Here is a 27,011-nt window from a genome sequence, read left to right on the forward strand (position 1 = left end):
TTCAACATTTTTTGAGGGAGGCTTAGGTGGCAATGTATTTCCCCCCTAGGACTGACAGCCTTTGCTGTATCCCATAGGTTTTGGACAAAACTGTCTTCGTTCTCATTGGTTTCCATGAATTATTTAAGATCTTTGATTTTCTGGTGGATCCAGCATTCTTAAGAAAAGTGGCCTTTAGCTTCCAGGTGTTTGAATTCCTTCCAAACGTTTTCTTGTGATTGAGCTCCAGTTTCAAAGCATTGTGATCTGAGAATATGCAGGGAATAATCTCAATCTTTTGGAGTCAGTTGAGCCCTGATTTATGACCTAGTATGTGGTCTATTCTTGAGAGGGTTCCATGTGCACTCGAGAAGAATAAGTATTCTCTTGTTTGAGGGTAGAGTGTTCTGTATATATCTATAAGGTCCATCTCATCCAATGTGTCATTCAATGCTATTATTTCTTTATTGATTTTCTGCTTGGATGATCTGTCTATTACTGAGAGTGTTGTGTTAAGATCTCCTACCAATAATGGGACGCCTGGGTGGCGCAGTTGGTTGGACGACTGCCTTCAGCTCAGGGCGTGATCCTGGAGTCCCGGGATCGAGTCCCACATCAGGCTCCCAGCTCCATGGGGAGTCTGCTTTGCTCTCTGACCTTCTCCTCGCTCGTGCTCTCTCTCACTGTCTCTCTCTCTCAAATAAATAAAATAAAATCTTTAAAAAAAGATCTCCTACCAATAATGTATTCATATTAATATGACTCTTTATCTTGATTAACAGTTTTCTTATGTAATTGGCTGCTCCCATATTGGGGGCATAAATATTTACTATTGTTAGATCTTCTTGGTGGAGGTACCCTATAAGAATTATGTAGTGTTCTGTATCTGTCTAGTGTCTTTAGTTTAAATCTAATTTACCTATTATGGTAATCACTACACCAGCCTTCTTTTGAGGCCCAGTGGCATGAAAGATGCTTCTCCATCCCTTCACTTTCAGTCTGCATGTATCCTTGGGTTCAAAATACGTTCTTGAAGACAACATATGGATGGGTCCTGTCATTTTATTCAATCTGCAACCCCGTCCCATTTCCTGGGGTCTCTAAGGCCATTCGTGTTGAGAGTGATTATTGAGAGATACATTTTTATTGGCATGGTGTTACCTGTGAAGTCTTTTGTCTGTAGATTGTCTCCATAAATTTCTGTTCAATGATATTCCTGGGATTTTTCCTTTTTTATAGAACCCCCCTTAACATTTGTTGTAGTGCAGGTTTGGAGGTCACATACTCTTTTAAACCTTTCCAGTCTTGGAAACTCTTTATCTCTCCATCATTCTGAATGTCAGTTTAGCTGGATAAAGTATTCTTGGCTGCATGTTCTACTCATGTAATGCCCTGAATACATCTTGCCAGCCCTTTCTGGCTTGCCATAATTCTGTGGACAGGTCTGATGTTACTCTGATGGGCTTCCCTCTGTATATAAGGAATCTCTTCCCCCTGGCTGCTTTCAAGAGCTCCTGTTTAAAATTATGATTCATCATTTTCACAATCAGATGTCTTGAGGTCTTTCTAGACTCTATTATCTTGGGCAGGGGGAGAACTTTCCTCCTCTAGGACATGAACGCTGGTTCCATTTACCAGATTGGGAAAATTTTCATGGGGAATTTGTTCAACTATATCCTCTAGTCTTCTTCCTTTCCTCCTCCCTCTCAGGGATTCCAATAATTCTTGATGTTGGAACATTTCATGGCATCATTTATTTCCCTAATTCTGTTTTCGTGGCTTCTAAGCTGTTTGTTCCAGTCTTCCTCCTGATCTTTTTCTCTATTGGTTTTTCCTCTAGATCACTAATTCTATCTTCTGCTTCAGTTACCCTAGCTGTTAGAGAGTTTAGATTAGATTGGAACTCAATAGGAGCATTGTTAACATCATCCCTTGTGGCTTTCATTCCTGCCCTAATCAATTCCATTCTGTTATTAAAGACTTTCTACAACCTAGCCATTGCCTGGATAATTATTAGCCTGAATTCCCTTTCCAACATACTGTTTATGTCCATATCCAATAGCTCTGATGGAGAGGGCACAGTCTCTGAATTTTTATTCTGTTGGGCATTCCTCCTCCTAGTCATTTTGTTGAGACATGGTTGAGGGGAGGGGTAGCTGAATGTACCAGTCATAGTGCAGGCAAGGTGCACTCTGGAACACTTCTGTCCACGGGCATCTTCTGGCCCTGTAGAGATCCAGAAGTGTGTAATTCTAATCTCAGGCTGATTTTATGGGTGATCAGAGTTCTTTGGTAGATAATCAGCTCACTTTAGGGGACCAGTTGAAACAGTGCCACCTACTTCTCCACAATCTTCTCACCTGTCTTCACAGGGCCCTCAGATAGTCCCAGGTGAATGAAGAGAAGACCCTAAGAGCAGCAATTCAAATTGTGCAAATGACTTTCGGCACTAGACCCAAATGTCTGGGTGTCAGTGTGTACAATTAATTTTTAAAATCCAATTTCTATTTGTTAGTTACTAGTACAGACTATGAAATTGAACTATGTATATATTGATCTTATATATTGAAATTATGCTAAACTCACATTACAAAGTAGGAGAACTAAAATTGTCTGTACTCACATTCAAGTGATGTGTGTGTGTGTGTGTGCAAGTCTGCTAATGTAATAGTGTTATATACATTTGCATCCAAAGTAGTATTAAAGCAATTATAATTATTATGTTTATATAAAAAGAGATTACTAGCTCAGTGTTGTTAAGTATAGCAATATAGGGCATGGATAAGAATCTGGAGGAAAACCATTAACTATTATAATCTGAAATAATCTTGGTTCTGCCCTTAATTAACATCTTGATCTTGGAAGGATCCTTAACTTCCCTATGTTTCTATTACATCATGTATAAACTAAGTATAAAATCAATAGCAGAAGTTATCTCACAGGTTTATGGTGGGGATTAAATCAGCAAACGTCTGCAAAAATACAGAACCACTAAATATTCAATTTAGTAAATATAGTTATTGTTATTATTACCATCAATCTAAGTCTCTAAAAATATCTCTAAGTCATCTTAAAATGGATGGAATAATACCAACCACACAGGATGTTGTCAGGAGTCAATGGGATCCTGTGTAGCGAACACTTGCTACTATGTTGTGAACATATCAGTTATTGAAGTGTGTGTGTGTGTGTGTATTTATATAATTCTGTGTTGTATATATGACATATGCATAATATATATATGCATCCACACATACATAGTAATATACATTAAAATACTATTTTATGGACCCTACAGAAATTATGACTCAGTCTACGGCCATACCACCCTGAATGCGCACGATCTCCTCTGATCTCAGATGCTAAGCAGGGTCAGGCCTGGTTAGTACTTGGATGGGAGAAAGTATGACTCATAAGAGCATATTTTGAACAACTCTATGCTAAATTTAAAAAGACTGACAATGCCAGTTTTTGGTGATGTTGTAGGGAAACAGAAACTCACACATTGCTGGTGGAAATATAACATAGCACTACCACTTTGGAAACACTTCACAATTTCTTTATATGTTAAAATACACGTAATATGGGGCACATGGATGGTTCTGTTGGTTAAGCATCTGCCTTTGGCTCAGGTCTGACTCCTGGGATCAAGCCCCACATTGGGCTCCCGCTCTGTGGGAAGCCTGCTTCTCCCTCTACCACTCTTCCTGCTTGTGTTCCTGTCTTGCTCTGTCTCTCTCTGTCAAATAAATAAATAAAATATTTTGGAAAAATTAAAACAAAATACACTTAATGTATAAGTCAGCAATTCCACTCTTAGGTATCAATCGAAGAGAAATAATAATCTATGTCCACAAGAAGGCTTGTACATGAATGTTCACACTTCATCATTCTCTAGGGCCATTAACTGGAAAAAATTCCAATGCCCATTGGCTAGAATAAGTATACAAAATATGGTAGAGCCATACAGTGGCACACTATTCTTACTAACGAGGAACAAACTGCCAATAATACAATGTGATAAACCTCTAAAACAGTATGGTAAGAGAAAAAGATAATATTTTCTTTTGGAAATTGTGAAGTATGTGGCTTTAGAAATGAATCAAGAGATAAACTGGGGTGTCCTTGAGATTCCATAATCTCTGAACAAAGCTCTGTGGTTCATTATGTCCCAGCAGCACCTGTAGTGTGATAAAAATTGGATCATCAGTTCCATCCTGAACCCAAGAGTGACAATTCTCATAGCATATGTAGTTATCACTCACCTCAGCTGAGTTTATACCCCATTTTTAAACTTATTCTTTCTTGTTCTTCTTCCCTTCGTAGCTTTCCAGTCTCTTTGGAGATGGTTTTCTGTTTTCCATCTTTGCTACCTTATCACGTGGGAACACATGTCTGTTATGCCACTCCTTCCCACCCACAAAACTGGCATTCACATGTTTTTCTGAATTGTACATGGTATACTTATAAAATGTGATTCCTTAGGACTGAAGAAAAAAAGGATAAAGCTTTCCAACAGACAATTCTGACCCCATTGCTCACACCTCAGAACCTGTGGATAATGACCCTGTGCCCTTGGAATAATCGAACGTTGTGTAAGAACTTTTTCTAAGTAAAGTTCATCATAAGTTGACCAGAGCACACTTTTTTGATCTCAGAATTTACAGTGATGGATGGGACTAAATAGCTCTATGACAGGTCAAACAAGGCTAGATGCCAAGCCTGTCATATTTTAATTGTGAGGTTTGGACCAATTGGCTTCCAATCCATGAGCCTTTTTGAATTAAGTAATCTGCACATTTTGGATAAGCAGATGACTCAAAGGATTTTTTTTAACAACTCAGCCGTTAGAAAGACCGAAATATGGGACCCTATCACCAACTGATGCTGGTGAGGATGTGGAATGACAGGAATTCTCATTTATTGCTGATGGGAAAGCAAAATGGTGCAGTCATTTGGGAAGACACTTTGTCAGCTTTTACAGAACTAAAACAATTTAGCAATCCCACTCTTTGATTTTTGCACAAAGGAGTTGAACATTTATGTCCATAAAAAAACCTGCACATGCATGTTTAACAGCATCATCATTCCCAGTTGCTCATACCATTGGAAGCAGCCAACACGTCCTTCAGTAGGTGAGACTAGATAAACTGCAACATCAGACAGTGACATATTATTCATTGCCAAGAGAAATGAGCTGCAGGCCATGAAAAGGTATGAAGATCCTTCCAAAGTGTTCCCCATGGTACTTGGCATTCAGCTCCAGCACAGATATGAAACACTTCTTGATCTTCCCAGTCACTAACTTTCTAGTTTCATGTCTTACTAACTTGACTTTTAGGAGCTCAGTGTCTGGCTTATAACCCAACACACACTAGAAGCTCAATAATAATTATTGAATGAATAGATGAGCCAGTAGCCACAACATACTGAAATGATTAGATGTTTCATTTTCACCCCCTCGCTTTTGTTATGCATCATCTCCTAGGAATCCTCACAGCTGACATATGCTTATTCACTCTGATGATTTCCCCTCAATTTTTGTGCTCCCTTCTGGTATGTTTTCATGTACAAAATTTTCCTGACACCCTGGTCTTTGTCGTGTGTCCCTCAAACAGGCTTTCATTGCTCCCTGTGCTGCCACCACCTGCCCATTTATAGCATGGTCTCATCATTTTCTGTTCCCCTCTGGGTGTCTCAGTAGATCTGAAACTCTCTGAAGGCAAGACACTAGTTCCTCTGTACTCACCTCTGATGACCAGTGACCATGAACGTGTCTGATACATTTGTTGGGCTCAAGAAATTTCTATTGGTGAATGAATGAGAGATATATGATCAAATATAAATGAATGGCATATATTTACCCTGAAGTTGTTTTGTGTGTAGCTAGCAGCACATATTTTTTAAAACAACAATTCATAATAAAATGTTACCAAGAAGTAAATCATTAACTAAAATGACATGAACAGCTCAAATTTATATGATGATGACATCTTGCTGAGAGCAGGGAGAGTAACAAGGTAAGCTATTTTCTCCAACACTAAGGATCACAGTTTCAATTTTTTTCTTATTACACAGTTTAAGTAAAAGTTTAAAAAACTGTACTTTCTCAGTCCGCATAATCTCTTCCAGTCCTTGTCCATGTTGCTACAAAAGTTCGGTATTCATCCATTCTGATGGAGGCATAATACTCCATAGTGCATATGGACCACATCTTCTTTATCCATTCGTCCATTGAACGGCATCTTGGTTCTTTCCACAGTTTGGCAACCATGGCCATTGCTGCTATAAACATTGGAGTTCAGATGGCTCTTCTTTTCACTACATTTGTATCTTTGGGGTAAATACCCAATAGTGCAACTGCAAGCAAAGAGGGTCAATTATCATATGGTTTCACTTATTTGTGGAGCATAACAAATAGCATGGAGGTCTAGGGGAGATGGAAAGGAGAAGGGAGTTGAGGGAAATTAGAAGGGGAAGTGAACGTTGGAGAGGATGTGGAGAAAGGGGAACCCTCTTACACTGTTGGTGGGAATGCAAGTTGGTGCAACCTCTTCGGAGAACAGTGTGGAGATTCCTCAAGAAATTAAAAATAGAGCTTCCCTATGACCCTGCAATTGCACTCCTGGGTATTTACCCCAAAGATACAGATGCTGTGAAAAGAAAGGCCATCTGTACCCCAATGTTTATAGCAGCAATGGCCACAATCGCTAAACTATGGAAAGAACCAAGATGCCCTTCAACGGATGAATGGATAAGGAAGATGTGGTCCATATACACTATGGAGTATTATGCCTCCATCAGAAAGGATGAATACCCAACTTTTGTAGCAACATGGACGGGACTGGAAGAGATTATGCTGAGTGAAGTAAGTCAAGCAGAGAGAGTCAATTATCATATGGTTTCACTTATTTGTGGAGACTATGGACTCTGAAAACGATCTGAGGGTTTTGAAGGGGTGGGGGGTGGGAGGTTGGGGGAACCAGGTGGTGGGTATTAGAGAGGGCATGGATTGCATGGAGCACTGAGTGTGATGGAAAAACAATGAATACTGTTATGCTGAAAAAAATAAATAAATTTTAAAAAATAAAAAAAAAAAAATTGTACTTTCTCAAAGAGATTTAGCTAGAATTGGCTGAGCCTAGGCCAGTGAAAGGTAAGAAATAAGTCCCTTGTCTCTAGTACTATTGCTTTTCTCTACATTTTCCTGACTTAAATCTCTTCCTTTATAACATTATTCACTCAATCAATATCTTTATGCCCCAAACATTATGGTGCCTTGTAGAAAATATTTTGAACAGGTAGCCAAGTATTCTATGGAGTGTGACTTTATTTTATGAATAGAAATTCCTCTTAAATAATAGGATGTTCATTTATTTGAGTCATTATTTTTTTCTGAACGTTTAGCAGCCTAAGATGGGTGACATGAGCATTACAAAATGACACTCAGGCTACAAGGAGATTTGAAAACTTTGGAGAGTCTTTGTTACCCCTCAGAGGTTAAATGTCACTTTGTTTTTATAATCCTACTGTCCTTTAATACCATAATCTTATAGGCAACATATTATATCAACCTTGATGTATAAGGCTGGTGTATAACTATAGATAGTGAATGTGTGTGTGTGTAAGAGAGAGAAAGAGAGAGTGAGAGAGAGAGAGAGTGTAGCATAGTCTGTGACTAGGCTTTTTCTTTCTTCCACACTTTCCTGTTCCACTCAGTGCAGAATCTGTCATTCCCAGCAGCTTACTATTTTCTTTACACAATAAGTATTCCTTTTTAAGTCCATCCAAAATGTCCTTTTGACCTTTGTTTCCATTGCATCGATGTTGAGCATCAGGCATATCTATTTCTCACTTGAAATAACTTTTCTACTACACAATTTCCTAATAGCATTTTTCATCTGGTCATTTCTCAGAGTATAGATTATGAGGTTTAACATTGGTGTTATGATAGTGTAGAACACTGCAACTGCTTTATCGATAGATAAGTAGCTGCAGGTCTCATGTACACAAATACGCAGGGCACAAAGAACATGACAACCACTGTGATATGGGAGACACAGGTGGAGAGGGCTCTGTGCCTTGCCTCCAAGCTGTGGTTCTTTAGGGAGCACAGAACTACCAGGTAGGAGACCATCAAGAGGAGACAGTTTAACAGACAGATGAAACCACTGTTGGCAGCAACAAAGAGCCCTAGAGTGTGGGTATCAGTGCAGGCAAGATAGAGCAAAGGGTTCAGATCACACATAAAGTGATCTATGATGTCAAGGCCACAGAAGGGTAAAGGGATGAATAGAGGATCTGTATGGCTGCATGAAGAAAGCGTCTCACCCACACCACTCCCATTAGAAGGCCACAAACCTGCCAATTCGTGATGGTTTTATAGTGCAGTGCCTTAGAAATGGTCACATAGCGATCATAGGCCATCACAGTAAGTAGGATGACATCAGCATCTCCGAAGAAATGTTCCCCAAAGACTTGGGTTATACATGCATTGAATGTGGTCATCTTCTTCACATGGAGTGAATCTGTGATCAGTTTAGGGGTATTAACAGAAGAATAACAGGCATCAGTGAAGGAGAGTTTGGTAAGGAAAAAGTACATGGGGGACCCCAATAATGGACTGGTGGTGATAGTGACCACAATGAGCACATTTCCCACCAGAGAGATGGTGTAAGAGACCAAAAAGACAACAAATATGACATTGTGCATCTTTGGATTCTCTGTGAGCCCCAGTAGAACAAACTCTGTCACATTGTTCTTATTCTCCATTATGTCATCTTATGATTAATAGCATTACCTGAAAAAAATAAAAACTTGTTTAATGTGACATTGAATTTATTAAGCTTCTTAATTCTGTAAATAAAAAAAAAACCTAGGGGGGACAAGATGGCCGGGAAGTAGGAGGAGGTGCCTTTTCAGCCGGTACCCCAAAGTGAGCTGATACCTACCAAAGAACTCCGATCACCCATGAAATCAGCCTGAGATCAGAATTATACACATCTGGATCTCTACAGGGGCAGAAGATGCCAGTGGGCAGGTAAAGCGGATTGGGAACAGCGGACTGATATCGGAAGATAAATAAAAGGGGGAGGGAGCCACTAGAGGCGACCGGTGGGAAAGTAATACCCCAATACCAGTGAGAGTGCCCTGCGTCTGGAGACCAGCATTAACTTGGAGACTGGTTGAAAGCACTTCAAAAGAGCAAAAGATCACGGGGGAAAATTGTGGGAATCGGGGCGGCTAGGGACAGGGGCTTAAGTCCCAGGTCCCAGGACAGCCTCCCCAGCGCTGAGGCAGAGAGAGTGCGGTGGAGAAACCAGGTCTTGGTCCCTAAGCCACCAGCGTACCCGAGAATGCGTGGGTTCTAGTTCCAGTGAGGGGATGGGAGCCGCGCCGGTCGGGTCGGCAGAACGCGCGAGCCCTACCGCAAAGCTTGAGATACCCGCGCACGTCCCTCATGCTCCCCTGAATTACAAAGGCCCCGCCGGCGCTCTTTGACCCGCGCCATTGTTTCAAAGCCTAAGCCGCGCGCCCCAAACTCTCCCCTGACCGAGGTGCGCAAAAGCCCTGCCTGGTGCTTGCGGACCAGCGCCCGGTTCTCAGTGCCCGAGACGCGCGCCGCCTCTTAAAGAGGTGCGCGCAAGCCGGGCATGCCCAGCCCGGGCCGGCAGCAAAATCTCAGTGTGCGATCGCTGCTTGGAACCTCTCTGGCAGTCGGGAGCTCCCAGACAGCCGCCACTGCCTTGGCTTTGGGTACAAGCAAAAGATCCTGCGCCCTCATGGCCTGCAACTTGGAACCTGCTCTGCCAGCGATCAAGGGGGAACTTATTTAGGCTCTGCAGCCAGACTGAGGCTTCTCTCTGAGAGGGAGATCAGGGTGTGGTTTGTTTTCCTCTAAAACTACAAAAACCATCAAAGACGGTCAAGGTGAGAGAAAAAAAAAAAGTGAACAAGCATAAAAACCCGCCAGAGAACAAAAGCCTGAAAAAAACCAGTTTCCTCAGAGCCCACCCCCTTGAGGGGGGAGGGAGGACTTAACTCAGAAAACATCATTGCCTTACAACCCACGTGGCAGGCCCCTCCCCCAGAAAACAAACCAAGAAAGAAAAAAAAAAAAAGGGGAAAAAAAAAAAAAAGGACTACAAGAGAACAACCACTACTTCATAGGAAAACTTGTATTGTTTACTCGTTCCCACTATTCCGGTTCTTTTTTTTTTTTTTTTTTTTTTTTACACATAGATAATTTTTTTTAACCTATTTACCATCACAGCGAGTTGTACAGTACATCAAATTCCATAATACCTTTCTAACCTGAACTTTTTGATACATACACCTATGTTTTTCTTTTGCTTTTTTATTTTTTGAATTCCTTCTTTTAAATTTTAGTTTAGTTTAGTCTGGTTTATTCCTTTTTATTTTTATCCTCTAATATTCATATAGAGTTAAACTTCAAAGTAATCCCCTTTCCCCAATCAATACTACTCCTATAGGTAAACCAATTTTTAATCTCCTTTATCTTAGGAAAGTTGAGTCCTTTAACAAAGATATCAAGATACATCCAGGAAGAATCAAAACAACCTTCCTCTCACACACTGAGAATTTATAAGAACTCTCCCATCTTCTACCACCAGTGTTTCTGTGTTTTTTGTGTTTGTCCTGATAGCATATAAATTTTACACTTGTGGTTCTTTTTGACAGGTTCTTTATTTGCATATATATTTTTTTTTCTCTTGTCATATACTTATATCAGTCTTTTAATCTCTTTTTGTTTGTCTACTTCATAAATCTTACCTTAGGGACCATCTGGGCTGAAACTTCTTTTTCATCTTCCCTTTCTTTCCTGTCTCTCTCTCTCTCTTTTATTTTTTTTTCTTCTTTTCTTTTCTTTTTCTTTTTCTTTTCTTTTGTCTCTCATTTGGATGGGGAATCCTGATTGCTCAGAAGTGTTCCAGGGTGCACCTTGACTGCACCACAGTTGATACATCCAGCTACATCTGTTCAGTCAGCTCCCACCAAAATGACTAGGAGGAGGAATGACCAACAGAAGAAAAATACAGAGGATGGACCTTCTGCAACAGAGCAAACAGCTATCAACATAGACAATATGTCGGAAAGAGAATTCAGGCTAACAATTATCCAGGCAATGGCTAGGTTGGAGAAAGCCATGGCTGACCAAACATAATTGATTAGGGCAGAACTGAAAGCGACCAGACAGGATGTTCACAATGTTAGGGCGGAGCTTAAAGTTACCAGGGAGGAGGTTCACAGTGCTCTCAATGAGTTCCAATCTAATCTAAACTCTCTCAAAGCTAGGGTAACAGACAGAAGATAGAATTAGTGATCTGGAAGACAAACAGAGAGAAAGGATCAGGAGGAAGCCTGGAACAAACAGCTTAGAAACCACGAAAACAGAATCAGGGAAATAAATGATGCCATGAAGTGTTCCAATGTAAGAATTATTGGAATCCCTGAAGGGGAGGAGAAATAAAGAAGTCTAGAAGATATAGTGGAACAAGTCCTTCATGAAAATTTTCCCAATCTCGTGAATGGAACCAGCGTTCATGTACTAGAGGCTGAACAGTCTCAAAACAAGATTATACATTCTAAAAAAAAATCACAACACCTGATAGTCAAATTGAGGAATTATAATTGTAGATATAATCTCTTGAAAGCTTCCTGGGCAAAGAGGCTTCTTACTTACAGAGGGAAGCCCATCAGAATAACGTCAGACCTGTCCACAGAGACCTGGTAAGCCAGAAGAGGCTGGCAAGATATATTCAGGGCACTAAATGAGAAGAACATGCAGCCAAGAATACTTTATCCAGCAAGACTGACATTCAAAATGGATGGAGAGATAAAGAGTTTTCAAGACCGGCAAGGCTTAAAAGACTATGCAACCACCAAGCCAACACTGCAGGAAATATTAAGGGGGGTTCTATAAAAGAGGAAAAATCCCAAGAATAGCATTGAACAGAAATATAGAGACAGTCTACAGAAAGAAAGACTTCAAAGGTAACTCGATGTCAATAAAAACGGATCTATCAATAATCACTCTCAGTGTGAATGGCCTAAATGCACCCATAAAATGGCACAGGGTTGCAGATTGGATAAAACGACAGGACCCACCCATATGTTGTCTACAAGAGACCCATTTTGAACCTAAAGATACACGCAGACTGAAAGTGAAAGGATGGAGAAGCATCTTTCATGCCAATGGGCCTCAAAAGAAGGCTGGGGTAGTGATTCTCATATCAGATAAATTAGACTTCAAACTAAAGATTGTAATCAGAGATACAGAAGGACACTACATAATCCTTAAAGGGACTATCCACCAAGATGATCTAACAATTGTAAATATCTATGCTCCCAATATGGGAGCAGCCTATTATTTAAGAAAAATGTTAATCAAGAGAAAGAGTCATATTGATATGAATACACTAATTGTAGGAGATCTTAACATGCCTCTCTCAGAATTAGACAGATCATCCAAGCAGAAAATCAATAAAGAAACAAGAACATTGAATGACACATTGGACCAGATGAACCTCATAGGTATATACAGAACATTCCACCCTAAAACAACAGAATACTCATTCTTCTCAAGTGCACACGGAACCTTCTCCAGAATAGACCACATACTGGGTCACAAATCAGGACTCAACTGATACCAAAAGACTGAGATTATTCCCTGCATATTCTCAGATCACAATGCTTTGAAACTGGAGCTCAATCACAATGGTAAGTGTGGAAGGAACTCAAACACCTGGAAGCTAAAGACCACCTTGCTTAAGACTGCTTGGATCAACCAGGAGATCAAAGAATAACTGAAACAATTCATGGAAACCAATGAGAATGAAGACACTTCGGTCCAAAACCTATGTGATACAGCAAAGGTGGTCCTAAGGGGAAAATACATAGCCATCCAAGCCTCCCTCAAAAAAATTGAAAAATCCAGAACACACCAGCTGTTCTACACCTTAAAGAACTGGAGAATCAACAACAAATCAATCCAAGTCCACACATAAGTAAGGAAATCATCAAGATTAGAGCTGAGATCAATGAGGTAGAAACCAGAGATACAGTAGAACGTCTCAATGAAACTAGAAGCTGTTTTTTTTAAGGAATCAATAAGATCAATAAACCATTGGCCGCTTACACTGTTGGTGGGAATGCAAGTTGGTGCAGCCTCTTCGGAGAACAGTGTGGAGATTCCTCAAGAAATTAAAAATAGAGCTCCCCTATGACCCTGCAATTGCACTCCTAGGTATTTACCCCAAGGATACAGATGTCTTGAAAAGAAGGGCCATCTGTACCCCAATGTTCATAGCAGCAATGGCCACGGTCGCCAAACTATGGAAAGAACCAAGATGCCCTTCAACGGATGAATGGATAAGGAAGATGTGGTCCATATACACTATGTAGTATTATGCCTCCATCAGAAAGGATGAATACCCAACTTTTGTAGCTACATGGATGGGACTGTAAGAGATTATGCTGAGTGAAATAAGTCAAGCAGAGAGAGTCAATTATCATATGTTTCACTTATTTGTGGAGCGTAACAAATATCCTGGAGGACAAGGGGTGTTAGAGAGGAGAAGGGAGTTGAGGGAAATTGGAAGGGGAGGTGAATCACGAGAGACTATGGACTCTGAAAAAGAATCTGAGGGGTTTGAAGTGGCGGGGGTGTGGGAGGTTGGGATACCAGGTGGTGGGTATTATAGAGGGCACGGATTGCTGGAGCACTAGGTGTGGTGAAAAAATAATGAATACTGTTTTTTCTGAAAATAAATAAATTGAAAAAAACAAACAAACAAACAAAAATTTGTCTTGCAATGCTGTCTTTGTCTTTTAGATATGGAAAAAAAAAAAAAACAACCTAGATTTTAGAGAGTTGTGGAACCTCATGACGTTTTTTGAGACAGAAAATAAGTTTTGCTGATTACTAAACTTATCTCCTCAATGAAGTTTCTGTTGAGTGTGGCCAAGGGGAACTTTGTAAACAGAGAGACAAGAGGTCATCTGTGTACACATCATCATCTGAGGTGACTAACCCTAACATGAAGTAGCGGATCCTACACATAATGGCAGGTGAGTATGAAAGGGGAGGGTAGTTTCTGATGTAAAAGATATGAATGCAAGGTTAAGGAATTTTCCCTTTTTTCTTAGGAACAGAGGAATGATGGCAGAAATTGAGACTATCAATGGAAAAGTGAAGAAGAATATGAGGAAGCAGGAATAAGGGTCTACTTGTGTCTTGGATGAAATGGGGTTGGTTTAGGCAGGGCACAAAAGCCGGAGAAAGAAACCCCAGTTAGGCTGTTCTTTATAATACTTAACAGAAGACGTACAGGGCATCGGTGGTGGGTCTGTATAAGTGACCATAAATAATCATAATGCATTTGTCGAAATGCAATAATGTTATTATATATATGGATATGTATGTATTAATAACTGCTATATTCATGGCATAGTAGCAAGTGCTCTGTGCACAGGATCCCATTAAATATTGATAATATCCTTTGTGGCTGGCATTATTCCATGCATTGTGAGATGCGAAAACAATGTCAGAGACTTAAGCTAATGGTAATAATAAAGATAACTATATTTATTAAATTGAATATTTAGTGGCTCTGAATGTGTTTGCAGACATTTGCTGATTTAATCCTCACCACAAACCTGTAAGATAATTCCTGCTATTGTTTTTATACTTATTTTATACATTATACAGTAGAAAGAGCAGTTAAACATCCTGGCAAGATCAAGAAGCTAATTAAGGGCAGAACCAAGATTCCTTCAGGTTATAATAGTTAATGAGTTTCCTTGATTCTTACCTATGCTCTATATTGTTACAATTTTCAACACTGAACTAGTGATCTCTTTTTTACATAACTATAATAATTATAATTGTTTTATTAGTACTTTGGAGGCAAGTGTATATAACACTATTACATAAGAACTTTTGTGTAAGTAATCATTTGACTGTGAGTACAGACAATTTTAGTTCTCCTACTTTGTAATGTGAGTTTAGCATAATTTCAAGACATAACATCAATATATACACAGTTCAATTTCATAGTTTTTACTAGTAACTAACAAACGGAAATTGAATTTAAAAATCCATTTGTAATGTCTTAAAACTTTAAAATAATTAACAATAAATGTAGCTTATGGAGAGGGTGATTGGGTTATGGACATTGGGGAGCGTATGTGCTATGGTAACTGATGTGAAAATGTATGCCTGACGTTTCACAGACCGGTACTCCTGGGGCCAATAGTACCTTATGTTAATAAAAATACTTAATAAAAAGAATAAATGTAGAAATATAAAAGGAAAATGTACTCTGAAAGCATAACACTTCTTAAGAGAATATAAACACCTTAATATAGAGAAGAAATACTGTTTGTGACAGATGTCTCAACATTATTAAGAAGTGAATTCTCCCCAAAGCCATTTCCAGATTCACACCTTCTCAAGCATAATTATAGGAATATATTCAAAACTTTTCCAAACAGCTTTAAAACTCATATGGAAATACGAGGGCCCTGAATTAGGTCCCACAACATTAAAAGAGAAAGAATTTGGAGAGCTTACATGATCTGATTTCCAGTGATGTTACCAAACTGCTGTGTTCAAAATGATGTGGTATTTTCATAAACATACCTTAGAAGACTAACAAAGCAGACTAGAGAGTCCAGTAGTAGACACACATATATGGTCCACTAATCTCAGCAAAAGTCTACAGTCAATTCAGTGGTGAAAAAAGTATTTTTTGCAAAAAATGAGGGTGGAAATATTGAGCATCTTTACTGCACAAAACAAAACAAAACAAAACAAAAAAAGCAGAGAAAACTTTAACCTATATATCACAACTATATAGATTTATTTAAAATGGACTTAGAGCTATATGGACGTATAGCTATATAGCCTACCCTACCATAAGTGTGCTCAGAACACTTACATTTTTAGCCTACAGTTGGGCAATGTCATCAATTACGAGGCCTATTTTGTAAGAAAACATTGATTATCTCAAGCAACTTATTAAATACTCCAGGGCACATGGAAATCCGAAAGGCTACATGGGTGCACATGTTTGTAAGTGTATTGATCGTGGACCCTCGTGATTACTTGGCTGACTGGGAGCTGCACCTCACTGCCCCTGCCCAGCATCACAAGAGAGGATTGTACTCCCTATCACTAGCCTGGGGGAAGACCCAAATTCAAAACTGAAAGTACAGTTTGTAAGGTATGTGTATCACTTTTACAGCATCGTGATGTTGGAAAAGTACAAGTCAAAGGATTTTGAGTGCAGGGCCATCTATACATGACATTCTGGAGAAGACAAAACTATGGAGACTGCAAAAAGATCAGTCCCTGGATGGCAAGGATTAGGGAGGAAGAATAGGTCAGGCACAGAGGATTTTTAGGGTAGGGAAACTCTTCTCCATGTCCCCGAATTTTGGAGAGTGAAGCCGTATATGCCAAAATCCTCAGAATGTACAACACTAAGGGTGAAACCTGATGTAAACTGAATTTTGGGTGATCACGGTGTTTTGCTGTGGCTTCATTTGAATGTTACACATGTAGCACTCTGGAGGGAGAGGTTGTCCCGGTGAAGGAAGAGAGGGCGTATGGGATCTCTGTAGTTTCCACTCTATTGTGTATGAAAGTAAAACTGTTTTAAAAAATAAATTTTACTAATCACAAAAATCCACTGTAGCATAATACCTAAAGGAAGTCATCTTGTAACTAAACGAAGTGTCTTCTGAAAAAGTTCATCTAGTGAAAACAGAAAATATTTTAAAACCTTGCAACTTTAGTGTAAGACCTTTTGCTCATGTTTTATAGCATGTAAAATAAGATCTTAAGAACATAGCAATTGTGACAGAGAAGGGACTGGATAGTGGAATTTTATGAGAAGGAATATAGTTACAATGCTGAGTTTTATTTATTTATTTAAGATTTTATTTATTTGAGAGTGCACACTGGAGAGTGGGGGAGGAGCAGAGGGAGAGGGAGAGTAGTCAGCTCCCCTTTGATCAGGGAGTGGAACCCTGGGCTTGATCCCAGGACCCAGAGATCATGACCTGAGCTGAAGGCAGAGGCTTAACTGACTGAACCACTCAGGTGTCACTGAAACTGTTTTGGCTTATACACATGCGATGCAGGAACTACAGACATTCTGGAGGCACTGTACAAAGAAGCAAGAATAGCAGGAAAAAGTAATGTGGGAGAAAAATTAAACAGTGTTTTTAATTTATTTTTTTCTGATGTTTACAGATTAAATTTTATTCCTTCTAAGCATCATAACACAGAACATATAGGTTTATATACTTAAGAGATAATCGTATATAAACTTTTTATTTTTATATATTTTCAGTGTTCCAAGAATCATAGTTTATGCACCACACCCAGTGCTCCATGCAATATGTACCCTCCTTAATACCCACCACCAGGCTAACCCATCTCCCACCCCTCCCTTCCAAAACCCTCAGTTTTTTTTCTCAGAGTCCACAGTCTCTCAAGATTCATTTCCCCCTCCAGTTTACCCCAATCCACTTTTCCTTTCCTTCTTCTAATGTTCTCCACGTTATTCCTTATACTCCTTAAGTAAGTGAAACCATATGATAATTGACTTTCTCTGCTTGACTTATTTCACTCAGCATAATCTCCTTTAGCTCCATCCATGTTGATAGAAAAGTTGGGTATCCATCCTTTCTGATGGGGGCATAGTATTCCATTGTTTATATGGCCATATCTTCTTTATCCATTTGTCTGTTGAAGACCATATTGGTTCTTCCCACAGTGTGGTGATTGTGGCCATTGCTGCTAGGAACATTGGGACACAGTGCTTTTATAACAAAGAGAAATTGGGCAAACTGCCCTCTCAGCAGCAACTAATAAGGAAATGAATTTTTTCTTTTTCTTTTTTAAGATTGTATTTTTATTTATTTGACAGAGAAAGAAACAGAGAGGGAACAAAAGCAGGATGAGTGGGAGAGAGAGAGGTAGGCTTCCCGCTGAGTAGGGAGGCTGATGTGGGGTTCAATTCCAGGACCCTGGGATCATGACCTGACCCAAAGGCAGACACTTAATGACTGAGCCACCCAGGCGCCCCATAATAGAGAAGCAGATCTATTGCAAGATTTATGTTTTTTTTTTTTAATTTATTTTTAAAAGATTTTATTTATTCATTTGACAAACAGAGATCACAAGCAGGTGGGCGGGGAGGGTGGAAGCAGGCTCCCCGCTGAGCAGAGAGCCCGATGCAGGGCTCTTTTCCAGGACCCTGGGATCACGACCTGAGCCAAAGGCAGAGGCTTGAACCCACTGAGCTACCCAGGTGCCCCTGCAAGATTTATGTTTTGAAAATACATTGTAAGACATTTGTCAATCTAAAGTTTGAAAGGGTATATGCTTAAAATGACCCACTTTGTTACCAGAATAAAGATCATCTTCATGTGTAGAATGGGTAGATCAATAAATGGGTAGAATGATATCATGAAATCAGCAATCAGATTAAAAGTCGCAAATGACAGGGAGCCTGGTTGGCTCAATGGGTTAAAGCCTCTGCTTTTGGCTCAGGTCATGATCCCAGGCTCTTGGAATCTAGCCCTGCACCAGGGTCTCTGCTCAGCATGGAACCTGCTTCCTTTCAACTCTCTGCCTGCCTCTCTGCCTACTTGTGATCTCTGTCTGCCAAATAAATAAATAAAATCTTTAAAAAAAAAGTCACAAAAAAAAAAAAAAAAGTGACAAATTACCCGTACACCTGAACGCCTCTTCACACTTCTTTAAAATGATCACCTTTGGAAAGTAATCACTGTCTTTATCTATAAAATGGATGAAGTTTACCTAATGTTTGAATTTGTAGAAAATCAGTAATGCAGATTTTACTCTTCAGTGTCTGTTTTTCTCAGTATGTTCATGAGACTCATTCTTTATGATTTATCTATTTCCTGGTTATTTTCATTGATCTGGGGTATCTCACTGCATGGATATGTGACAACTGACCCATTCCTTCATTGCTAGACATTCAGGCATTTCATTTGCAAGGATATTGTGAGTACAGTTGCTTTGAGTATTTTAAAACATGTCTTTTGTTGACTGTACATCATCTCTTGATATGTGCTTTATACAAAACATACAGGTAACTCCTAGGGCATGAAAAAATTGTAACTGAAAGCATGTAAAAGAATAGTCAAAATGCAGTTGTATTTGTTTTTTATTTTATTTTTATTTTTTAAAGATTTATTTTATTTATTTATTTGAAGGAGAGAGGGAGAGACCACAAGAAGGGAAGTGGCAGGTAGAGGAAAAGGCAGAAGCAGGCTTCCCACAGAGCAGGGAAACCTATGGCAGGCTGGGTCCCAGGATCCTGGGAACATGACCTGAGCTGAAGGCAGACACTTAACCAACTGAGCCACCCAGGCACCCAATATGCAGTAGTGTTGGAAGTGGCCAGATACATAAAAAACAGAACATTCATCGGCTTTGAGTATGAGTTATTTAAAATAATTCATCCTGTTTTATACCACATGTATATTCTCAACAAGTGTCAAAATATCTGAGTCATTCAGAGCAATGAATCTAATGACAATGCAGATAAGGTGTGAAACGGTCTACGGCCATACCACCCTGAACGCGCCCGATCTCGTCTGATCTCGGAAGCTAAGCAGGGTCGGGCCTGGTTAGTACTTGGATGGGAGATAAGGTGTGAAACTATAATAAAAGGGTAACTTTCAATTGCAAATATATGCTACTTTAGAAACATTTTAATAAAAAGTGAACGGAAATCAAAATAGAAATTAGAGAATAATTAAAAATAAAGTTAATACAAACACTATTTATCAAAAAATATGCCAGTGTTTAGAGGTAAATCCTTAGCTTGTGTTCAAACACAAAATACGTTATTATATCAATAGAACATTTGTTACACCTCATTGTTACTGTACTTGAGCTTAGCCAGAGCAGGAGGTACCAAATATCAGTATTAGATCATTAAATTCTCCACCTGAAACTAATATTATACTGCATGTTAACTAACTGGAATTTAATAAAAAACTTGGAAAAAAAAAAGCCTTAACTTTAAAAATGCTGAAAACTTTCCCTATAAATAAATAAATAAATAATAAATAATAAATACATTTTTTAAAAAAATGACTGAAATGGCAGTTGTTGTTGAGGTTGCAGAGAAATAGGATCATACATTGCTGCTGGAAATGTAACATAGCACCATTATTTTTGAAAACCCTTTGTCAGTTTCTTAAAATGCTAGCATACACTTATAACACAGCAATTCCACTCCTAGGTATCAACCCAAGAGAAATGATAATTTATGTCCACCCTACGTCTATTACATGAGTGTTCACAGAGCACAATTCACTGTGGTCCTTACATGGACACAATTCAAATGTTCATCAGCTAGTGAATAAGTATAGAAAAATGTGGTAGACCCATACAGTGGGATACTATTCTTTCTAAGGGGGAACAAACTACTAATAATACAGTGTGACAAACCTCTAAAACATTACGGTAAAGAAGAAAATAGTATCATCTCTTAAAAGTATTGTTTTTAAAAAGTCTATTTCTCTCCTAGTTATGTCATGCGGTATCATAAATGATCAAGGGGAAAATTGAGGTGTCCTTGAGATTGCCTAGATCTCTGACCAAAGCTCTGCAAATTCATTATGTCCCAACAGTAGCTGTCAAAATGCATAAAACTTGAATCCTTGGTTCCATTCTGTACCCAGAAATGAAAATTCTCATGGCAAATGTATTGGATTCTGCTCATTTCAGCTGTTTACCTTCCTTTTTTATTTTACTTATATTTTAAATATTTTATGTATTTATTTATCAGTGAGAGAGACAGCAAGAAAGAGAACACAAGCAGGTGAAGTGGGAGAGGAAGAAGCAGGCTTCTGGCCAAGCAGGGAGCCCAGTGCAGGGCTTGATCCCAGGTTGCTGGGATCATGACTTGAGCCAAAGGCAAACCCTTAATGACTGAGTCACCCAGGTCCCCTTACTCAACATTTTTAATCGCATCCCCTCTACTTCTTCTTCCCTTAGTAGCTGTCCAGTCTCTTCAGAGATGATTATCTCTTTTCCATCTTTGCTACCTTATCATTTGGGAACTCGTGTCTGTTATGTCACTCCTTCCCACCCAGAAACTGGCATTCACATTTTTCTCTCAACGGTAAAGGGTTTACTTGTGACATGTGAGTCCTTAGACTTGAAGAACAAAGGAAACAGTATTCTAATAGACAATTCTGATTCCATTGTTCACACCTCAGTAACTTTGGGTAATGACCCAGTGTCCTTGGAATCATCTAACATTATGTAAGCATTTGTTGTATGTAGAATTCATTGTAAGTTGACCAGAGCACACTCTTTTGATCTTAGAATTCACAGTGATAGATGGGGCTCCATATCTTTATGTCAGGTCAAACATGCCTGCCAACGATTCTGAACCTGTCATATTTTAATCATGAGGTTTACACCAATTGGCTTCAAGTCCATGGGCCTTCTTGAATTACTTAACCTTCACATTTTGGATAAGCAAATGACTCAAAAGAGTTTTTTTTTTTGTTGTTGTTGTTGTTTTGTTTTGTTTTTAGCAATGCTAGGATAGCCAAAATATGGAACATCATCACCAACAGATGCCGGTGAGGATGTGGAACAAGAACTCTCATTCATTGCTGATGGGAAAGCAAAATGGTGCTGCCAATTGGAAAGACACTTTGTCAGTTTTTTATAGAACTTAAACAATTTAGCAATTCCACTCCTTGGCATTTACCCAAAGGAGTTAAAAACTTATGTTTACAGAAAACCCTGAACATACATGTTTAAGTGCATCTTTATTCACAATTGTCCATACAACTGGAAGCTGCCAAGACGTCCTTCAGTAGGTGAGATAGACAAACTGCAACATCACACAGTGGAGGATTATTCATTGCCAAGAGAAATGAGCTCCAGGCCATGAAAAGGTATGAAGACCCTTCCAATGTGTTCCCCAAGGTTCTTGGCATTCAGCTCTATCACAGATATGAGATTTTTCTTATCTTCCCTGTTACTAACTTTCTAGTTTCATGTCTTACTAACTAGACTTTTAGGAGCTCAGTGTCCAGCTTATAACCTGACACACAGAAGAAGCTAAATAATTAATTATTGAATGAAGAGATGAGCCAATAGCCACAAGCATATTGAAATGATGGTGTTTTCTGCATACTCTTTTTCACCCTTGGTCTTTGTTATGCAACCTCTCCTAAGAATATTCTTACCCTAACACATGCCTATTCACTCTTATGAATCCCTTTCCTCCTTTGTGCCCATTTTTGATGTTTTCATCTAGGAAATCTTCCTGACCTCATGGTCTTTGTTGTGTGTCCCTCAAACATGCTTTCATTGCCCTCCTGTGCTGCCACTAGCTTCCCATTTATAACATGGTCTTATCATATTCTTCTCCCCTCTGGGTATCTCTCAGTGGATCTGAAGCTTTTTGATGACAAGACCTTTGTTCTGCTCTATTCACCACTGAAGGTCCAGCAACCATCAATGCTTCTGATATATATATATGTATATTTTTAGAAGTATCTATTGATTGATAAATGAGGAATAGTATACATACACACATACACACACACACACATATATAAATGTAATATATTTATACTAAAGTTGTTTTGTGTATTTATGGAGCCACATATTTTTATAACTTTTCATAATGAAATGTTACCTAGAAATAATCTAATTAACAGAAAAATGTCATGAATAGCTCACATTCATATGATGATGAAATCTTGCTGAAAACAGGGAAAATATCAATGTAAGATATTCGCTGCATTGAGAATTTCAGTTTAAATCTTTGTAAATACATCGTTAATCAGGAGTTCAAAAAATTTGTGGTTTCTTAAAAAGATGTTGCTAGAAATCTCAGTCTGAATCAGATAAAAGCAGGAAATAAAGTCCATTGTCTCCACTGTTATTTCTTTGGTTTAAATTTTCTTATGTTATTTAACTTCCTTCATGCCATTATTCACTCATGCAATATTTATTGTGCCTGAGACATTGTGCTGACTTGTAGAAACTATTTTTAACAAATAGTCAAGTACTCTATGGACTGTGACTTTATTTAATAGAAATCCCTCTCAAATAATAAGATGCTCATTAATTTGAATCATGATTCTTTGTAATGGGTTAGTAGCCTATTATGGGTAACATGAACAATACAATATGACTCTGAAGTCTACAAGGGAATTTGAAAACTTGCAGTAATCTTCGTTATCTCTCAGAGGTTAAAGAGCTCTTCACTTTTACAATATTATAGTCATTTTATACTCTAATTTTATAGGAAGCCTGTTATATCATCAATACTGGTATATAAAAATAAGCAGAATTCTTAATAAAATATTTTAGATTTTATAGATAGTAAATATATGGATAATAAATATTCATAGTGAATATGAAAATCTATATGCCTATACTACATGTTGTATATAAACATACATATGTATGTATATATGTAAAAAGCTATGGTACACATAGCTTGCACACATTTTCTTTCTTGCACATGTTTCTGCTCCACTCGGTTCAGAAGTTAGCATTCACAGTAGTTTATTTTTTCTTTATTTAGTAGGTAATCCTTTCTAAGAACTTCCAAAATGTCCTTTGACCTTTGTTCTATTGAATCAGTGCTGAGCTCCAAGCATATTTATTTCTTACTTGAAATAACTTTTCCACTACACAATTTCCTAATGGCATTTTTCATCTGATCATTTCTTAAGGTATAGATTAAGGGGTTTAACATCGGTGTTATCATAGTGTAGAACACTGCGACTGCTTTATCAATAGATAAAGTAACTGCAGGTCTCATGTACTCAAATATGCAGGGCACAAAAAATAGGATAACTACTGTGATGTGGGAGACACAAGTGGAGAGGGCTTTGCGCCTTGCCTCCAAGCTGTGGTTCCTTAGGGAATGCAGAATGACCACATAGGAGACCATCAAGAGGAGGAAGAGGAAGACACAAATGAAACCACTGTTGGCAGCAACCAAGAGCCCTAGAGTGTGGGTATCAGTGCAGGCAAGATTGAGCAAAGGGTTCAGATCACACATAAAGTGATCTATGACATTAGGGCCACAGAAGGGTAAAGGGATGATAAAGAGGGTCTGTATGGCTGCATGAAGAAAGCCTCCCACCCACACCACTCCCATTAACAGGCCACACACCCGCCGATTCATGATGGTTGTGTAGTGCAATGGCTTGCAGATGGCCACATAGCGGTCATAGGCCATCACAGTAAGTAGGATGATATCAGCACCTCCAAAGAAATGTTCTCCAAAAATTTGGATTATACATGCATTGAATGTGGTGGTCTTCTTTTCACGGAGTGAATCTATGATCAGTTTAGGGGTATTAACAGAAGAATAGCAGGCATCAATGAAAGAGAGATAGGCCAGGAAATAGTACATGGGAGACCCCAATAATGGGCTGGTAGTGATAGTGACCACGGTGAGCATATTTCCTACCTCAGAGATGATGTAAATCACCAAAAAGATGACAAATATGATTTTCTGCATCTTTGGATTCTCTGTGAGCCCCAGTAGAACAAACTCTGTCACATTGTTTCTATTCTCCATTATTTCATATCATGAATAATTGCATTACCTGAAAAAAATTCCTTTGGATTAATGAAACCTTGAATGTATTAAGCTTTTTCATCTAGTAAGTAATAATACATACCTAGATTCTATTGAATTGTGGATTCTCATGTGGTTTTCTGAGATAGAAAATAAATTATGAGTTCTTTAAAATTACATAAATTATTTACTAGTTGACATTTCTGTTGAGTATGGCCATGGGGAACTTTATAAACACACAGACAGGAGATCATTTGTGCACACTTCATCATCTGAGGTGATTAGTCCTGTAACAGGAAGCAGTCAAATGAATACATATTGACAGCTAAGTTAGAAAAGGGAGGTAGTTTATGATGTAAAAGCTATGAATGCATGGTTAGGAATTTTCCCTTTATCCTTAGAAAATGGGAAGCCATGAGAAGATAGTGAGAATATACATGGAAAAGTGAAAGGGAATTTGGAGATAAGAGATAATAATATGAGAGATAATAAGGGATATAATTTTAATAAAGATCTTTATGTGTTGGATGAAGTGGGGTGAGTTTCAGTAAGGGGTTGGAAGTCAGAGACAGAAACCCCAATTAAGAGATTATTTATAATACTAGGATTTGTAACAAGGTATTGGTTGTGGGTATGTAAGGTATACAAAAGCTACTATAAAAATAATTAATAATGCTTATTGTTTATATACAATAATATTATATTTGGTAATTATATACATATATATTTACAGAGAGAGAGAGACTTAAATAATTGATTAATATGTTCATGGCATAATAGCAAGTGTTGTATAGATAGGATCTCATTAAATACTGATAACATCCCATTTGTTTGGTATTATTCCATCCATTTTGAGATGAGGAATCAGTGTCAGAGAATTAGTTTGATGGTAATAATAACAATAATAATATTGACTGAAATTGAGTATTTAGTGGGCTTCAGATTTTTTGCAGATTTTTGCTGATTTAATCCCCACCACAAACCTGTAAGATAACTCCAGCTCTTGTTTTGACAATTATTTTATATGTTAAGTAATAGAAACATAGAGGAGGTAAAGATCCTGCCAAGATCAAGATGCTAATAAAGAGCAAGAACTACGATTAGCTCAGATTATACTTCATGGTTCTTCTTCAAATTATTTCCCATGTGCTATATTATTATAATTAACAAAATTGAACTAGTAATCTTTTTATATGACCACAATAATTATAATTGTTTTATTACTACTTTGGAGGCCAGTGTCTATAGCACAACTTCATTAGCACACACACACACACATACACACACACACACATGCTTGAACTCCCAGTTATCAAATTAAAAAAAAAGAATCAAAACTAAGAAAATCAAATAAAAATTAAAAATATGGTACTGTGTTCACTGAAAGTTCTTTCTATCTTGACTTCTACTTCAGACCTAGTTCTCCCTAGTATAATCCATCTCCAAATCAAACCTTCTGTTTTTGTTTATTTCTTTTTTTGTTTTTGTTTTTTTAGTTTTCAATCAAGTTTCAAACCATGTGTTAAATGTTGAAAAGGATTTCCACTGTGGCTAAGTGATTTCATCTGAAAATCAAAAAGACAAGGTTAGGATTCTGGTTTTCCACTAGCATCTGCTTTAATCTGCAGTACCTTTCCAACACTTTACATCCTTCTTTTCTAATCTATAAAGCAAGATTAACCATTTCCATCCCAAAGTTTTTGTGAGAATTGTTTAAGGAAAACTATTTAAACACACCACCACCATGTCATATGCACAGAGGACTTTCATCTATTTTGTAACTGTGTAGGCACCTAGGATATAGGAATTATTGATATTTTGAGCGATAATTAAGCAATCATTAGTTGTGCAAAAAGTTCAGGAAGAATCCTCTCCAATTCTACTTTTAAAGAAGGCACACAGACTCAATTATCTGTAGCCTTTGTGACCAGAAAGAATTTTCCATTCATGATTGGATAACACAGCTGATGCTATGTTTCATTTGTTATTTGTACTTATATATCTTTTGTGTGAGAAGTGTATTTCCATTGTGTTTTCACTCTCATGATTAGTCTAGATTATATAAACTAGCTGTCTCATGGTAAAAGCATGCTGTTTGGTGACAAAGAGCAGGGTCCTACAATTGGCTTCAATTCCTTGAGTTTCAATTTTTTTTCTGTCAGCTTAGGTGAATGGTATTTACCAACTATCTTTTCAAGAAATGGGGTGAGGTTGGAATACTTGAATACTATATTTGAAGGGACTGAAACAATGATTAATATATATGGGAGGCAACAATATTTAAGATGCATCAATAATATTGAACACTTACCTTACAGGCTTAGAAGATCTTAATGATGTTTGGAGGTGTTCAGAAATAATCCCATCTTCAAACTGACCTCCTCTCAGATA

The 27,011-nt window shown here is 38.2% G+C and overlaps 1 protein-coding gene and 1 pseudogene across 1 annotated transcript; both read right to left on the reverse strand.

The window, feature by feature from the left end:
- Positions 1-7,823: 7,823 nt before the first annotated feature.
- On the reverse strand, positions 7,824-8,751 carry LOC122912924 (annotated as a pseudogene).
- A 14,939-nt stretch (positions 8,752-23,690) lies between these two features.
- LOC122912921 (olfactory receptor 4C46-like) lies at positions 23,691-24,620 on the reverse strand. Its single transcript, XM_044259323.1, has one exon. It carries the CDS (start codon positions 24,618-24,620, stop codon positions 23,691-23,693), a length of 930 nt encoding a protein of 309 aa, XP_044115258.1.
- Positions 24,621-27,011: the final 2,391 nt, after the last annotated feature.

Source organism: Neovison vison, chromosome 7, assembly GCF_020171115.1.
Source record: "Neovison vison isolate M4711 chromosome 7, ASM_NN_V1, whole genome shotgun sequence".
Lineage (NCBI taxonomy): Eukaryota > Metazoa > Chordata > Mammalia > Carnivora > Mustelidae > Neogale > Neogale vison.